The sequence below is a fragment of the Salvelinus namaycush genome, chromosome 22, assembly GCF_016432855.1.
Source record: "Salvelinus namaycush isolate Seneca chromosome 22, SaNama_1.0, whole genome shotgun sequence".
NCBI lineage: Eukaryota > Metazoa > Chordata > Actinopteri > Salmoniformes > Salmonidae > Salvelinus > Salvelinus namaycush.
Window position 1 is genome coordinate 29,273,547 of NC_052328.1, and position 14,662 is coordinate 29,288,208.

General features: G+C 43.4%; 1 protein-coding gene across 1 annotated transcript in view; it reads right to left on the minus strand.

Annotated features, from left to right (window-relative positions):
• The window catches only part of LOC120017731 (transmembrane protein 150A-like), a 60,456-nt gene that overhangs the window by 13,087 nt on the left and 32,707 nt on the right, over window positions 1-14,662 (minus strand). The window contains exon 5 of the mRNA XM_038960685.1: window positions 8,634-8,701. Coding sequence (XP_038816613.1) covers window positions 8,634-8,701 — 68 coding nt within the window. The remainder of the gene's footprint in view (window positions 1-8,633; window positions 8,702-14,662) is intronic.

A 14,662-nucleotide genomic window follows, 5' to 3' on the forward strand; every position in this document is an offset into this window, starting at 1 on the left:
AAACAGGGAGGCATTATCTGTTAAATCCCTAATGAACAGGGGCCCGTTCCAAGGCGGGAGGGACTAGTACTGTTGAAGTAGGGCCTCCACCACAGGCTCCTTAAGGTAGGTTAGGGTTTCCTCAATGGTGGGTCGAAATACCATTGTTGCTAAGCCCAGAAAGGTGTTGGTATGGGTGTTGCTGTGCCAACCCTGCCTGGCGTCACTACAGGACACACACACACAGTCTGGACAAAGACCGAGGGAAGACAAAAGCACCACAGACTGGACAAATACCGAGAGAAGACAAAAGCACCACAGTTCTGACAATAACTTAAACATACATTATGGGACAGAAGGAATTCTGGCAGTAAACATACACCTAGGGGCAGAGTGATGTTATGAAAGAACAGACCAACAAAAGCAGCTAGCTAGAGTTTCCCTGCCGCAGGGCATTAAGCTGAAGACACAGACATTGGTAAGAAGAAAATAAAATGGGGTTTCATTGTGTGTGTGTGTGTGTGTGTGTGTGTGCGCGTGCATGCGTGTGTGATGCCTACGCGCATGTGTGTGTTCAGTGCACCCAAGTCATTTCAGAGAAGTGAGGTAAGTTACAAGCATGGAAAAACAAACAGCCTTGTCTCCAGGCTAGTAGGAAAAGGAAATGGTGCCTTATTTCTCTCTCTGTTCTGGTTCCTATTCAACAGAAAACACTGAGGAGAAAGAAAGTTAATTGGCATTTACTGCATTCAATTACAGTGTCTTTCTGGTCTGTGCACTGGCTGGTTGCCTAGCTAGCAGTCTTCGTCAATAAGGTCCAGCTGTGTATTTATTTAAAAACAACAGTTTTCATATTGAAGCCTTCAGTGCTTGACCCTACCGTAGGCTTTTAATGCTTAAACATGTTGAAGTTTGATAATCAAATATACATTTCCCCCTGAAAACATCTGGCAGTACATTCAGTGTCGTTGACGATAGCAACATTATCCTTCTCTGAGAATACCGGTCATCCCATAATAGATTCAAAAGGTAGACTCAGAATGTGTACTAACTAAAGCAATTGATGAGTAAGCCCCTGCAGTGACTGCCATGTTACCATGGAAGGACATACTGTAGCACCTCTGAACAAGGTTCACTAGCTAGAAGAAAACTGGACTGAAACAGGGAGGGACTACCTGTAAGAAAATAAAAGCTTGTTTTCATTTTGCATTGCAAAACTTTGTTATGTTTGAAATGAGTGCTCTAATGAATGACCCTGGCATTGCATTGAAGAACATGGCTATGGACATTTACAAAAGCTAATACCCCAATTAAAGTAAACGTGCCCCAACCACAGATCATCATGTGCCTGTTTCTGTTCCTCTCCCTAACCCGCTGTCCCCACTACTCGACGAGTTGCTCTGGTTCTCTCTGAACTCAGGAAGGAGAGGGGGAACCTAAGCCATGGCTTTGAGCCAGACCCACTCTGTATTCGAGAGTATGCTGCGCCTCAACCGATGGCGGGCACAACAAACACCTCAGATGATGAAAGATTGCATAATTCCATTAAATTATCAAATAGTTTGAAACCCCTTTTGTAAGCTTTTAAATTAAACACCACAGTTTATATTTTCCAGTGATGAAGACATGGATGTCTCATTGTGTGGTGGGGTATGCAAAAATGGGTCAACTTTGGGCACTTCTATCTTCTGAATGTTTTGCCATTCAGATCCAAAAAGTCACTTTCTGACCACTTCTTCCATGGGCAAATACGTATGGAAAGTTTTGTTCAAATCAAAAGAGTTGCAGTCAAAAAGTACAAATGAAATCAAATGGAATGACACATTCTCTAAACTCAGCTGCTACACACCCTGACTAATCAGTTCCCTGAAGTTTTGATCTAAACTAAAGCAATGTTTCTCCTATTCATTACAACCCTCTATAGCTCCCTCTCCCCGTTTTCTACCCAATATGGAGTGATTGGCTATCTGTTTTCTCACGTCAGAACTAAGTTAAGCAATCTCGGTTCTCTGTGGGGTCAAGTCAGAGCTAAGTTAAGTGAGGGAAAGTGCTTATCGAGGCTCCGGGAGGGACAAATGTCCTGGGCGACGTCCCAAATGGCACCCTATTTCCTACATAGGGCCCTGGTCAAAAGTAGTCCACTAAAATATGTAATGTTCAAGGGATAGTTCACCCAAATTACAAAATGACATATTGGCTTGCTTACCCTGTAAGCAGACCATGGACAGGGTATGACAGCAACTCATGCTTTGGTTTAGTTTCCCTGGCACTGATTCCACATGACCAATAATAGCATTTGTTCAAATCATCCAGAAGTATCTCAAATTGATTGTGAAGCTCCACAGAGTCACTAATCGTTGAACATTTGTGAAAAATGCCAATATGGGTCCCATGACTTGAATTGGATTTGTGCAACAAATGCTAAAACATTAGCATGTGGAAACAGTGCCACAGAAACAAAACCCTTTTGGGTGAACTACCACTTTAATCTTAGTAAGTCACATTTACGTTATTTGTGATGGTGAAATACCAAACTGTCGGGGAGACAAAACAAACCCAGGCCAGACATCATAACGTGCTCTGAGAGTTCAAGTGGCCGCTGGGCCAGCCACCCTTCCATCAGTCAGTATCAGACAGCTGGGCCAGCCACCCTTCCAGTCAGTCAGTCAGTATCAGACAGCTGGGCCAGCCACCCTTCCAGTCAGTATCAGACAGCTGGGCCAGCCACCCTTCCAGTCAGTCAGTCAGTATCAGACAGCTGGGCCAGCCACCCTTCCAGTCAGTCAGTCAGTATCAGACAGCTGGGCCAGCCACCCTTCCAGTCAGTATCAGACAGCCGGTGTTCTCGTTTTCTTGTACCATACAACAAGCATGTAGGCTACTCTACTGCATCATAACAATTCAAATGTACAAGTGGAGTAAGCTATGAACGTTAGAGCAATAAAAAGGAATTCTATTTTACACAGTCAAGTTCAACAATATAGGCCTCCTACTGCGGTGCAACGGTAAAGCCGTTATCTGCTTGATTTCTTGCAGTGCAAACACTTGCCTGGAAAAGTCGACCCTCAGCATCTATAGGGTTGAATTATAACACAAATTTGCCATCAAAAGTTTCCAATAGTAAACTCAACATCCAAGAGGAAAACAATTAGCTAGCTAGCAAGTCCAGCAAGGTTTGCAAGTAAGTGCGTGAATGTTTATTTAGCATAGCCCACCCAGTAGGCTATGCACATTTGCAAGCAATGTGTGTGGATCGATTTGTTTGCCAGCCAATATATTATATTCTTTATTATTAACCGTTCCGATATGCATTTGTCAACTAAATTACGCTTTTATTCTGTATCACACAACTCTCATTTATAATGAGTCTGGTTTATAATGAGGGGGATACAACTAGATAAACTCAGCAAAAAAAGAAACATCCCTTTTTCAGGACACTGTCTTTCAAACATCAGTGTAATTTGGATTTTTACTAATTAAAATCTGTGAAGTTAAGGGTTTAAACACTGTTTACCATGCTTGTTTACTGAACATTAAACAATTCATGAACATACACCTGTGGAACTTTAGTTAAGACACCAACAGAAGGCAATTAAGGTCACAGTTATGAAAACTTAAGACACTAAAGAGGCCTTTCTACTGACTCTGGAAAAACACCAAAAGAAAGATGCCCAGGGTCCCTGCTCATCTGCGTGAACGTGCCTTAGGCATGCTGCAAGGAGGCATGAGGACTGCAGGTGTGGCCAGGGCAATAAATTGCAATGTCCGTACTGTGACGCCTAAGACAGCGCTACAGGGAGACAGGACGGACAGCTGATCATCCTCACAGTGGCAGACCACGTGTTACAAAACCTGCACAGGATCGGTACATCCGAACCTCACACCTGCGGAACAGGTACAGGATGGCAACAACAACTGTCCGAGTTACACCAGGAACGCACAATCCCTCCATCAATGCTCAGACTGTCCACAATAGGCTGAGAGGCTGGACTGAGGGCTTGTAGGCCTGTTGTAAAGGCAGGTCCTCACCAGACATCACCTGCAAAAAGTGCTCTTCACTGACGAGTCGCAGTTTTGTCTCACCAGGGGTGATGGTCGGATTCGCGTGTATCGTCAAAGGAATGAGCGTTACACCGAGGCCTGTACTCTAAAGCGGGATCGATTTGGAGGTGGAGGGTCCATCAAGGTCTGGGGCGGTGTGTCACAGCATCATCGGACTTAGCTTGTTGTCAATGCAGGCAATCTCAACGCTGTGCGTTACAGGGAAGACATCCTCCTCCCTCATGTGGTACCCTTCCTGCAGGCTCATCATGACATGACAAAGCCACCAGCCATACTACTCGTTCTGTGCGTGATTTCCTGCAAGACAGGAATGTCAGTGTTCTGCCATGGCCAGCAAAGAGCCCGGATCTCAATCCCATTGAGCACATCTGGGACCTGTTAGATCAGAGGGTGAGGGCTAGAGCCATTCACCCCAGAAATGTCCGGGGACTTGCAGGTGCCTTGGTGGAAGAGTGGGGTAACATCTCACAGCAAGAACTGGCAAATCTGGTGCAGTCCATAAGGAGGAGATGCACTGCAGTACTTAAAGCAGCTGGTGGCCACAACAGATACTGACTGTTACTTTTGACCCCCCCCCCTTTGTTCAGGGACACATTATTCCATTTCTGTTAGTCACATGTCTGTGGAAATGGTTCAGTTTATGTCTCAGTTGTTGAATCTTATGTTCATACAAATATTTACACGTTAAGTTTGCTGAAAATTAACGCAGTTGACAGTGAGAGAACGTTTCTTTTTTTGCCGAGTTTGCTGTAGTAGTGGATGGATCAGAGGAACAGATAGACCTATCGATCATATCACATTCTATGCATTATAATTACCTGGAGAAATGTCACCTGCAATTTGTAAACAAAGCTGCTCTACTTATAATTATTTATTTTTTTAACTACATAAAACCTTCATTTTTATCACTGTAGGATAATAGTGAAGACATAAAAAATATGAAATAACACACATGGAATCATGTAGTAACCAAATCAAAATGTTATTTATATTTGAGTTTCTACACAGTAACCACCCTTTGCCTTGATGACAGATTTGCAAACTCTTTACATTCTCTCAACCAGCTTCATGAGGTATGCTTTTCCAACAGTCTTGAAGGAGTTCCCACATATGCGGAGTACTTGTTGGCTGCTTTTTCTTCACTCTGCGGTCCAACTCATCCCAAATCATCTCAATTTGGTTGAGGTCAGGTGATTGTGGAGGCCAGGTCATCTGATGCAGAACTCCATCACTCTCCTTCTTGGTCAAATAGCCCCTACACTGCCTGGAGGTGTGTTTTGGGTCATTGTCCTGTTGAAAAACAAATGATAGTGGGACTAAGCGCAAACCAGATGGGATGGCGTATCGCTGCAGTATGCTATGGTAGCCATGCTGGTTAGGTGTGCCTTGAATTCTAAATACCATTACACCTCCTCCTCCATACTTCACGGTGGGAACCACACATGCGGAGATCATCCGTTCACCTACTTTGCGTCTCACAGACTCAGCAGTTGGAACCAAAAAATCTCAAATTTGGACTCAGACCAAAAGGACAGATTTCCACCGGTCTAATCTCCATTGATCATGTTTCTTTGCCCAAGCAAGTCTCTTCTTCTTATTGGCGTCTTTTAGTAGTGGTTTCTTTGCAGCAAATCGACCATGAAGGCCTGATTCACGCAGTCTCCTCTGAACAGTTGATGTTGAAATGTGTCTGTTACTTGAACTCTGAAGCATTTATTTGGGCTGCAATCTGAGTTGCAGTTAACTTTTTTTTATTTAAGCTTTATTTAACCAGGAAAAGCCCATTGAGACCCAGTCTCTTTTTCAAGGGAGACCTGGCCAAGGCAGCAACAATCAATACATTCCAGAAATAAAACATACAACATGATCCAGCCTAAAACAAAGCATTTACACTCCTCAGTAACAGTCTCCCATCAATATTTGAAATGAATTCAGTGGCACTAACATATCTAGATGAAGCATGGATTGTAGACTACTCCATGCCTCTGGTGCACAAGATGAGAACGCAGTCAAAAACTGTGAATGTTCTGGGGGCTTTAAGTAGCAACTACCTAGCAGACCGGGTATGATAACTGGTGGTGGTGAAAGAGACCAGACTACAGAGGTAAAGAGGGAGTTTACCAAAAAAGGCTTTGTAGATAAACACATAAAAATGTAGCTTTCTGCGCATATAAAGTGAGGTCTAACCTACCATTTGGTACAAGGTGCAATGGTGGGTGAGTGACTTGGCATTTGTAATAAAAGCACAAGGATGCATGATAAACAGAGTTCAGCCTCTAAGACAGAGGCTGCATGCATATACAACAAGTCACCATAATCAATTACAGAGAGAAAAGTGGCCTGAACAAGGTTCTTTCTAGCCATAACTGGGAAGCAAGCCTTATTACAAAAATAAAAACCCAATTTAAATTTAAGCTCTCACACAAGAGTATCCATATGAACTTTAAAAGGACAACTTGTCATCCAACCATATACAAAGGTATTTGTAGGATGACACATTTTCAATGGATAAGCCACCAGATGTGACAATGCTAACCTTCTCTGGCTGAGTGCGAGCTCTGGTAAAGTTCATGAAATGTGTTTTTTGTAGATTCAAGACCAGTTTGAGAACATAAAGGGAGGCCTGCAGTAACTAAAAAGCAGTCTGGAGCTCTTCAACAGCCTGAACCAGAGAAGCACATGAATATGACTGTATCGTCTGCATATAGATGCAACTTTGCTGGTTGCATCCCATTTCCCAAATCACTCATACAAATTGAGAACACCATAGGAGCTAAAATGGAACCCTGACCACTTCTGAGGGTGGTAACTCTAATGAACTTGTCCTCTGCAGCAGAGGTAACTCTGGGTCTTCCTTTGCTGTGGCAGTCCTCATGAGAGCCAGTTTCATCATAGCGCTTGATGGTTTTTGCGACTGCACTTGAAGAAACTTTCAATGTTATTGAAATTTTCTGGATTGACTGACCTTCATATCTTAAAGTAGTGATGGACTGTCGTTTCTCTTTGCTTATCTGAGCTGTTCTTGCCATAATATGGACTTGGTCTTTTACCAAATAGGGCTATCTTCTGTATGCTAACCCTACCTTGTCACAACACAACTGATTGGCTCAAACGCATTTTTATATTTAGATGTTTTTTTTAAAAGTGGTTACTACATGATTCCATGTGTTATTTCATAGTTTAGGTCTTCACTATTATTCTACAATATAGAAAATAGTACAAAAAAACAAAACTCTGGTATGAGTAGGTGTGTCCAAACTTTTGACTGGTACTGTATTTTAAACCAGAAAAATAGTCTAATTTGATTTGGGACTTACCGAGTCTGGCTTTAAAAGCTGCTACAGCCAGCCAGCAGACCTTAAATAGCAGTGGTCATCATCAAGCTTCCTCTCCCCTGAGAGTAAGGTAGGGACACGGAAACACACAACTATGAACACACAACTATGAACACAGTCGTACACAGACACAAAGCAGAGCTGGCTCTCTGATGCTTGGCATTATGTCCGGCCGCCCTGGCCCACAGTGGATAACACACGGGCACATGCATACCCAGGGCTGTGTGTCAATGGAGTGGGCTCAGCCACAGCTGGGAATCATTGACTGGAGCTGTTAAACTTAAACTGCCGACACACACAGGGCACGACACGTGCACATGATGTATGAGTTCTAGGGCTGTTAAACAATTCCAACATTTTATCAAGTTTATCACAGGATTTGCTGTGACTAATCATGATCAATCGCAAATTCAGAATTTGCTCAAATTGACCTGTAATTTAAGACATTATCAACAAAACAACTATTTATTGTGGAAGTAGGATTCCTGGGAGTGCATTCTGATGAAGATCAAAGATAAGGGAATATTTATGATGTAATTTCGTATTTCTGTTGACTCCAACATGGAGGAGAAATGTTGTTTATATCTGAGCGCCGTCTCAGATTATTGCATGGTGTGCTTTTTCCGCAAAGTTTTTTTGAAATCTGACACAGCGGCTGCATTAAGAACAAGTGTATCTTTAATTCTATGTAAAACATGTATCTTTCATCAAAGTGTATGATGAGTATTTCTGTTATTAGATGTGGCTCTCTGTAATTTCTCCGGATATTTTGGAGGCATTTCTGAACATGGCGCCAATGTAAACTAAGAATTTTGGATATAAATATGCACATTATCGAACAAAACATACATGTATTGTGTAACATGATGTCCTATGAGTGTCATCTGATGAAGATCATCGAAGGTTAGTGATTAATTTTCTCTATTTCTGCTTTTTGTGACTCCTATCTTTGGCTGGGAAAATGGCTGTGTTTTTCTGTGGCTATGTACTGACCTAACATAATCGTTTGGTGTGCTTTCGCCGTAAATCCTTTTTGAAATCAGACATGTTGGCTGGATTCACAACATGTGTAGCTTTAATTTGGTGTCTTTCATGTGTTATTTCATGAAAGATTGATTTTTATAGTAATATATTTGACGCGCTGCATTTTTTCTGGCTTTTGGCCAAGTGGGACGTTAGCGTCCCACATATCCCAGAGAAGTTAATTGATTAACCCCGACAACCCAGATCAGTTCATGTGTGTAGACAGAGACTCACCCATGAAGGATCCAGCGCTGCAGATGAGGCTGAAGAAGCAGCTTTCTGGAGGAAGAGTCCCACATTTACTGTAGAAGGAAACAGGACAACAACACAGTTCAAAAGACCAATTAGATCACGGGCAAAAAAATCTGACAGTGTCTCTGTGTGTCAGCCTTTTCTCAATTGGGTAAAAGTCTGTCCTCTCCTCAACTCCTCCGTCCTCCTCTCATCTGTGACCCGGAAACGGATAAGTGGTCGACATATGTTGGAGTGTCAATTTGTTAACAGGTGAACAAAGGAGTTCGCTCATCTCCTTGATTGCCTCCTCTGGCGGAGGATTCTCAGGTGTATACTACCGTTGAAGAATTTTGAAGTCAGCCACACCCCCTTTGAAACAGCTATTTTTTTCTCAGAGGGGAAAAGCATGCAGACATTTAAAAATTATACGCTACTTATTTATCCTTTTGTCTATAAAATGACTGCCACATCTAGTTAAATGTTACACTACATTTGATGTATTTTGCAATTCCATCTACAGTGCCTTCGGACAGGTCTCCCGAGTGGCGCAGCGGTCTAAGGCACTGCAACTCAGTGCTAGAGGCGTCACTAGAGACACCCTGGTTCGGATCCAGGCTGTATCACAACCGGCCATGATTGGGAGTCCCATAGGGCGGCGCACAATTGGCCCAGTGTCGTCCGGGTTTCGCTGGTGTAGGCCGTCATTGTAAATAACAATTAGTTCTTAACAGCCTTGCCTAGTTAAATAAAGGTGAAAAGAAAATATAAAAATCAGACCCCTTGACTTTCCCCTCATCAATCTACACACAACACCCCATAATGACAAAGCAAAAACAGGTTTAGACATTTTTGCAAATTTATAAAAAATGTAACTGAAAAGTATTCAGACCCTTTACTCAGTACTTTGTTAAAGAATTGCAGCCAAGGTGCTTCAAGTCTTCTTGGGTATGACGCTACAAGCTTGGCACACCTGTATTTGGGGAGTTTCTCCCATTCTTCTTTGCAGATCCACTCAAGCTCTGTCAGGTTGGATGTGGAGCATTGCTGCACAGCTATTTTCAGGTGTCTCCAAAGATATTCAAATCGGGTTCACGTCCAGGCTCTGGCTGGGCCAATCAAGGACATTCAGAGACTTGTCCTGAAGCCACTTCTGCGTTGTCTTGGCTGTGTGCTTAAGGTTGTTGTCTTGTTGGAAGGTGAACCTTCACCCCAGTCTGTGGTCCTGAGCGCTCTGGAGCAGGTTTTCATCAAAGATCTCTCTGTACTTTGCTCCATTCATATTTCCCTCAATCCTGACTAGTCTCCCAGTCCCTGGCTCTGAAAAACATCCCCACAGCCTGATTCTCCCACCACCATGCATTACCGTAGGGATAGTGCCAGGTTTCATCCAGACGTGACACTTGGCATTCAGGCCAAAGAGTTCAATCTTGGTTTCATCAGACCAGATAATCTTGTTTCTCACAGTCAGAGTCTTTAGGTGCCTTTTGGCAAACTCCAAACAGGCTGTCATGTGCCTTTTACTGAGGAGTGGCTTCCCTCTGGCATCTCTACCATAAATGCCTGATTGGTGGAGTGCTGTAGAGATAGTTGTCCTTCTGGAAGGTTCTCCCATCTCCAGAAAGGAACTCATGAGCTCTGTCAGAGTGACCATCAGTTCTTGGTCACCTCCCTGACCAAGGCCCTTCTCCCTCAATTGCTTAGTTTGGCCGGGCGGCCAACTCTAGGAAGAGTCTTGGTGATTCCAAACTACTTCATTTAAGAATGTTTTTGCTTTGTCATTATGGGGTAATGTGTGTAGATTTCTGAGGAAAATGTTTTATTTAATACATTTTAGAATAAGGTTGTGACGTAACAAAATGTGGAAAAGGTCAAGGGGTCTGAATACTTTACAAAGGCACTGTATGTAAACACTTGATGAAACAAGGAGAGTAATTTGTTTGTTTCCTCGCCTCGTCTCCTCAATTACCTTTGACCTTTTTCCAAAAGAGGCAAGGAGAGGATGGAGGAAAGGATGGGAGGAATCAAGCAGCTCCAATTGAGAAAAGGTCTGAGTGTCCTTCTCTGCTACAACATAGCATTTGACCTTTCACCTACTGTTCTAGCCTTTCACCTGCTCTCCGACCCTTCCTAGAAAGGTGAAAATCAGCTATTGTAGGGGTGAGGCAATCAGTCATAATACCTGCCTGCGAGCTTGTACCTGTCTGCCTGGTCCTGTCTCCTGTTAAGACCAAGCCCTCTCAGCTGACTGGACCTCGCCACTGTCTCAGAGACAAACACTAAAAAGCAAGCAAGCGCACACACCCGACCCTTTCTCTCATTCACAGGTCGATTATAGAACCATGAAACAGTAATTGCAACTTCTAGAGGTAGGAGCCAGTTATCCTGTAAGCTTTTTCAATACCATATAATATATTTGGTCACAACTTCTATAGAAGCCATATATTTACATTCCTTAACGGTTCTCTGAAGTTGAAGGCTCTGGGGATGGGAGAGGCTAAACAAAGCACACGTCTCTTAATTATCTCAACCCCCATCGGAAAACTGACTCCTCTTTTCTGGGGAATTCCTGTGTGTGCGCTTTTTAGTGTGTGTGTGTGTGTGTGCTCCACATACACCAAAATCTGAGCCGTCAGTTATTTTAAGAAACAGGAATCACACACGCAGACACACACACCGGAACCGAGAGAGACAGAGAGAGCGACAGAGGAAGATCGTGACAGTGATACAAAGAGGAAAGGAGGAGACAGAGGGAGAAAGAATGAGGAAAGGAAAGAGAAAGGGGTGGTGACGTGAAAGCGAGAAAGAGAGGGGTAGAGAGCTATATAACAGAAGAATACAGCAAAAACAGACTACCATTCAAAGGTTTGGAGTCACTTAGAAATGTCCTTGTTTTTGAAAGGCACATTTTTTGTCCGTTAACATAAAATTGATCAGAAATACAGTGTAGACATTGTTAATGTTGTAAATGACTATTGTAGCTATAAATGGCAGATTTTTTAATGGAATATCTACATATGAGTACAGAGGCCCACTATCAGCAACCATCACTCCTGTGTTCCAATGGCACGTTGTGTTAGCTAATCCAAGTTTATCATTTTAAAAGGCTAACTGATCATTAGAAAACCCTTTTGCAATTATGTTAGCACAGCTGAAAACTCTTGTGCTGATTTTAAAGAAACATAAAACTGGGCTTCTTTAGACTAGTTGAGTATCTGGAGCATCAGCATTTGTGGGTTTGATTACAGACTTAAAATGGCCAGAAACAAAGAACTTTCTTCTGAAACTCGTCAGTCTATTCTTGTTCTGAGAAATGAAGGCTATTCCATGAGAGAAATTGCCAAGAAACGGAAGATCTCGTACAATGCTGTGTACTACTCCCTTCACAGAACAACAAATTATAAACTTGGATTAGCTAACAACGTGCCATTGGAACACAGGAGTCATAGTTGCTGATAATGGGCCTCTGCACGCCTATGTTGATATTCCATAAAAAATTTAAATTGAAAAAATCTGCCGTTTCCAGCTACCATAGTCATTTACAACATTAGCAATGTCTACACTGTATTTATGATCAATTAAAATGACCCCAAACTTTTGAATGCTAGTGTACATGATCAAATACAAATCTTACAATCAACTATTAAATACTACTAAAACCCACTGGATTCTCCAATGATATTGAATGAACTACAGGACAAAATACAACACTCCAACTCAAAAAGGCCTGTGGAGTTGATGGTATCCTAAATTAAATTATAAAATATACAGACCACAAATTCAAATTGGCTATCTCTAACCTCATCCTCAGCTCTGGCATATTCCCCAATATTTGGAACCAAGGACTGATCACCCCAATCCACAAAAGTGGAGACAAATTTGACCCCAATAACTACCGTGGGATATGCGTCAACAGAAACCTTGGGAAAATCCTCTGCATGATCATTAACAGCAGACTTGTACATTTCTTCAGTGAAAACAATGTACTGAGCAAATGCCAAATTGGCTTTTTACCAAATTACCGTACGACAGACGACGTATTCACCCTGCACACGAATTACCAAACAAGCAAGCTTTCGACTCAATTTGGCACAAGGGCCTGCTATACAAATTGATGGAAACTGGCGTTGGGGGAAAAACATACGACATAAAATCCACGTATACAAACAAGTGTGCGGTTAAAATTGGCAACATTTTTTTTTTCCCCCACAGGGCCGGGGGGTGACAGGGATGCAGCTTAAGCCCAACCCTCTTCAACATATACACTGCTCAAAAAAATAAAGGGAACACTTAAACAACACAATGTAACTCCAAGTCAATCACACTTCTGTGAAATCAAACTGTCCACTTAGGAAGCAACACTGATTGACAATAAATTTCACATGCTGTTCTGCAAATGGAATAGACAACAGGTGGAAATTATAGGCAATTAGCAAGACACCCCCAATAAAGGAGTGGTTCTGCAGGTGGTGACCACAGACCACTTCTCAGTTCCTATGCTTCCTGGCTGATGTTTGTCACTTTTGAATGCTGGCGGTGCTCTCACTCTAGTGGTAGCATGAGACGGAGTCTACAACCCACACAAGTGGCTCAGGTAGTGCAGCTCATCCAGGATGGCACATCAATGCGAGCTGTGGCAAGAAGGTTTGCTGTGTCTGTCAGCGTAGTGTCCAGAGCATGGAGGCGCTACCAGGAGACAGGCCAGTACATCAGGAGACGTGGAGAAGGCCGTAAGAGGGCAACAACCCAGCAGCAGGACCGCTACCTCCGCCTTTGTGCAAGGAGGAGCACTGCCAGAGCCCTGCAAAATGACCTCCAGCAGGCCACAAATGTGCATGTGTCAGCATATGGTCTCACAAGGGCTCTGAGGATCTCATCTCGGTACCTAATGGCAGTCAGGCTACCTCTGGCGAGCACATGGAGGGCTGTGCGGCCCCACAAAGAAATGCCACCCCACACCATGACTAACCCACCGCCAAACCGGTCATGCTGGAGGACGTTGCAGGCAGCAGAACGTTCTCCACGGCGTCTCTAGACTCTGTCACGTCTGTCACATGTGCTCATGTGCTCAGTGTGAACCTGCTTTCATCTGTGAAGAGCACAGGGCGCCAGTGGCGAATTTGCCAATCTTGGTGTTCTCTGGCAAATGCCAAACGTCCTGCACGGTGTTGGGCTGTAAGCACAACCCCCACCTGTGGATGTTGGGCCCTCATACCACCCTCATGGAGTCTGTTTCTGACCGTTTGAGCAGACATGCACATTTGTGGCCTGCTGGAGGTCATTTTGCAGGACTCTGGCAGTGCTCCTCCTTGCACAAAGGCGGAGGTAGCGGTCCTGCTGCTGGGTTGTTGCCCTCCTACGGCCTTCTCCACGTCTCCTGATGTACTGGCCTGTCTCCTGGTAGTGCCTCCATGCTCTGGACACTACGCTGACAGACACAGCAAACCTTCTTGCCACAGCTCGCATTGATGTGCCATCCTGGATGAGCTGCACTACCTGAGCCACTTGTGTGGGTTGTAGACTCCGTCTCATGCTACCACTAGAGTGAGAGCACCGCCAGCATTCAAAAGTGACCAAAACATCAGCCAGGAAGCATAGGAACTGAGAAGTGGTCTGTGGTCACCACCTGCAGAATCAATCCTTTATTGGGGGTGTCTTGCTAATTGCCTATAATTTCCACCTTTTGTCTATTCCATTTGCACAACAGCATGTGAAATTTATTGTCAATCAGTGTTGCTTCCTAAGTGGACAGTTTGATTTCACAGAAGTGTGATTGACTTGGAGTTACATTGTGTTGTTTAAGTGTTCCCTTTATTTTTTTGAGCAGTGTATATATCAACGAATTGGAGAGGGCACTAGAACAGTCTGCAGCACCAGGCCTCAACCTACTAGAATTTGAAGTCAAATGTCTGTTTGCTGATGATCTGGTGCTTCTGTCCCCAACCAAGTAGGGCCTACAGTAACACATAGATGTTCTGCACAGATTCTGTCAGACCTGGGCTATGACAGTAAATCTCAGTAAGACAAAAAAA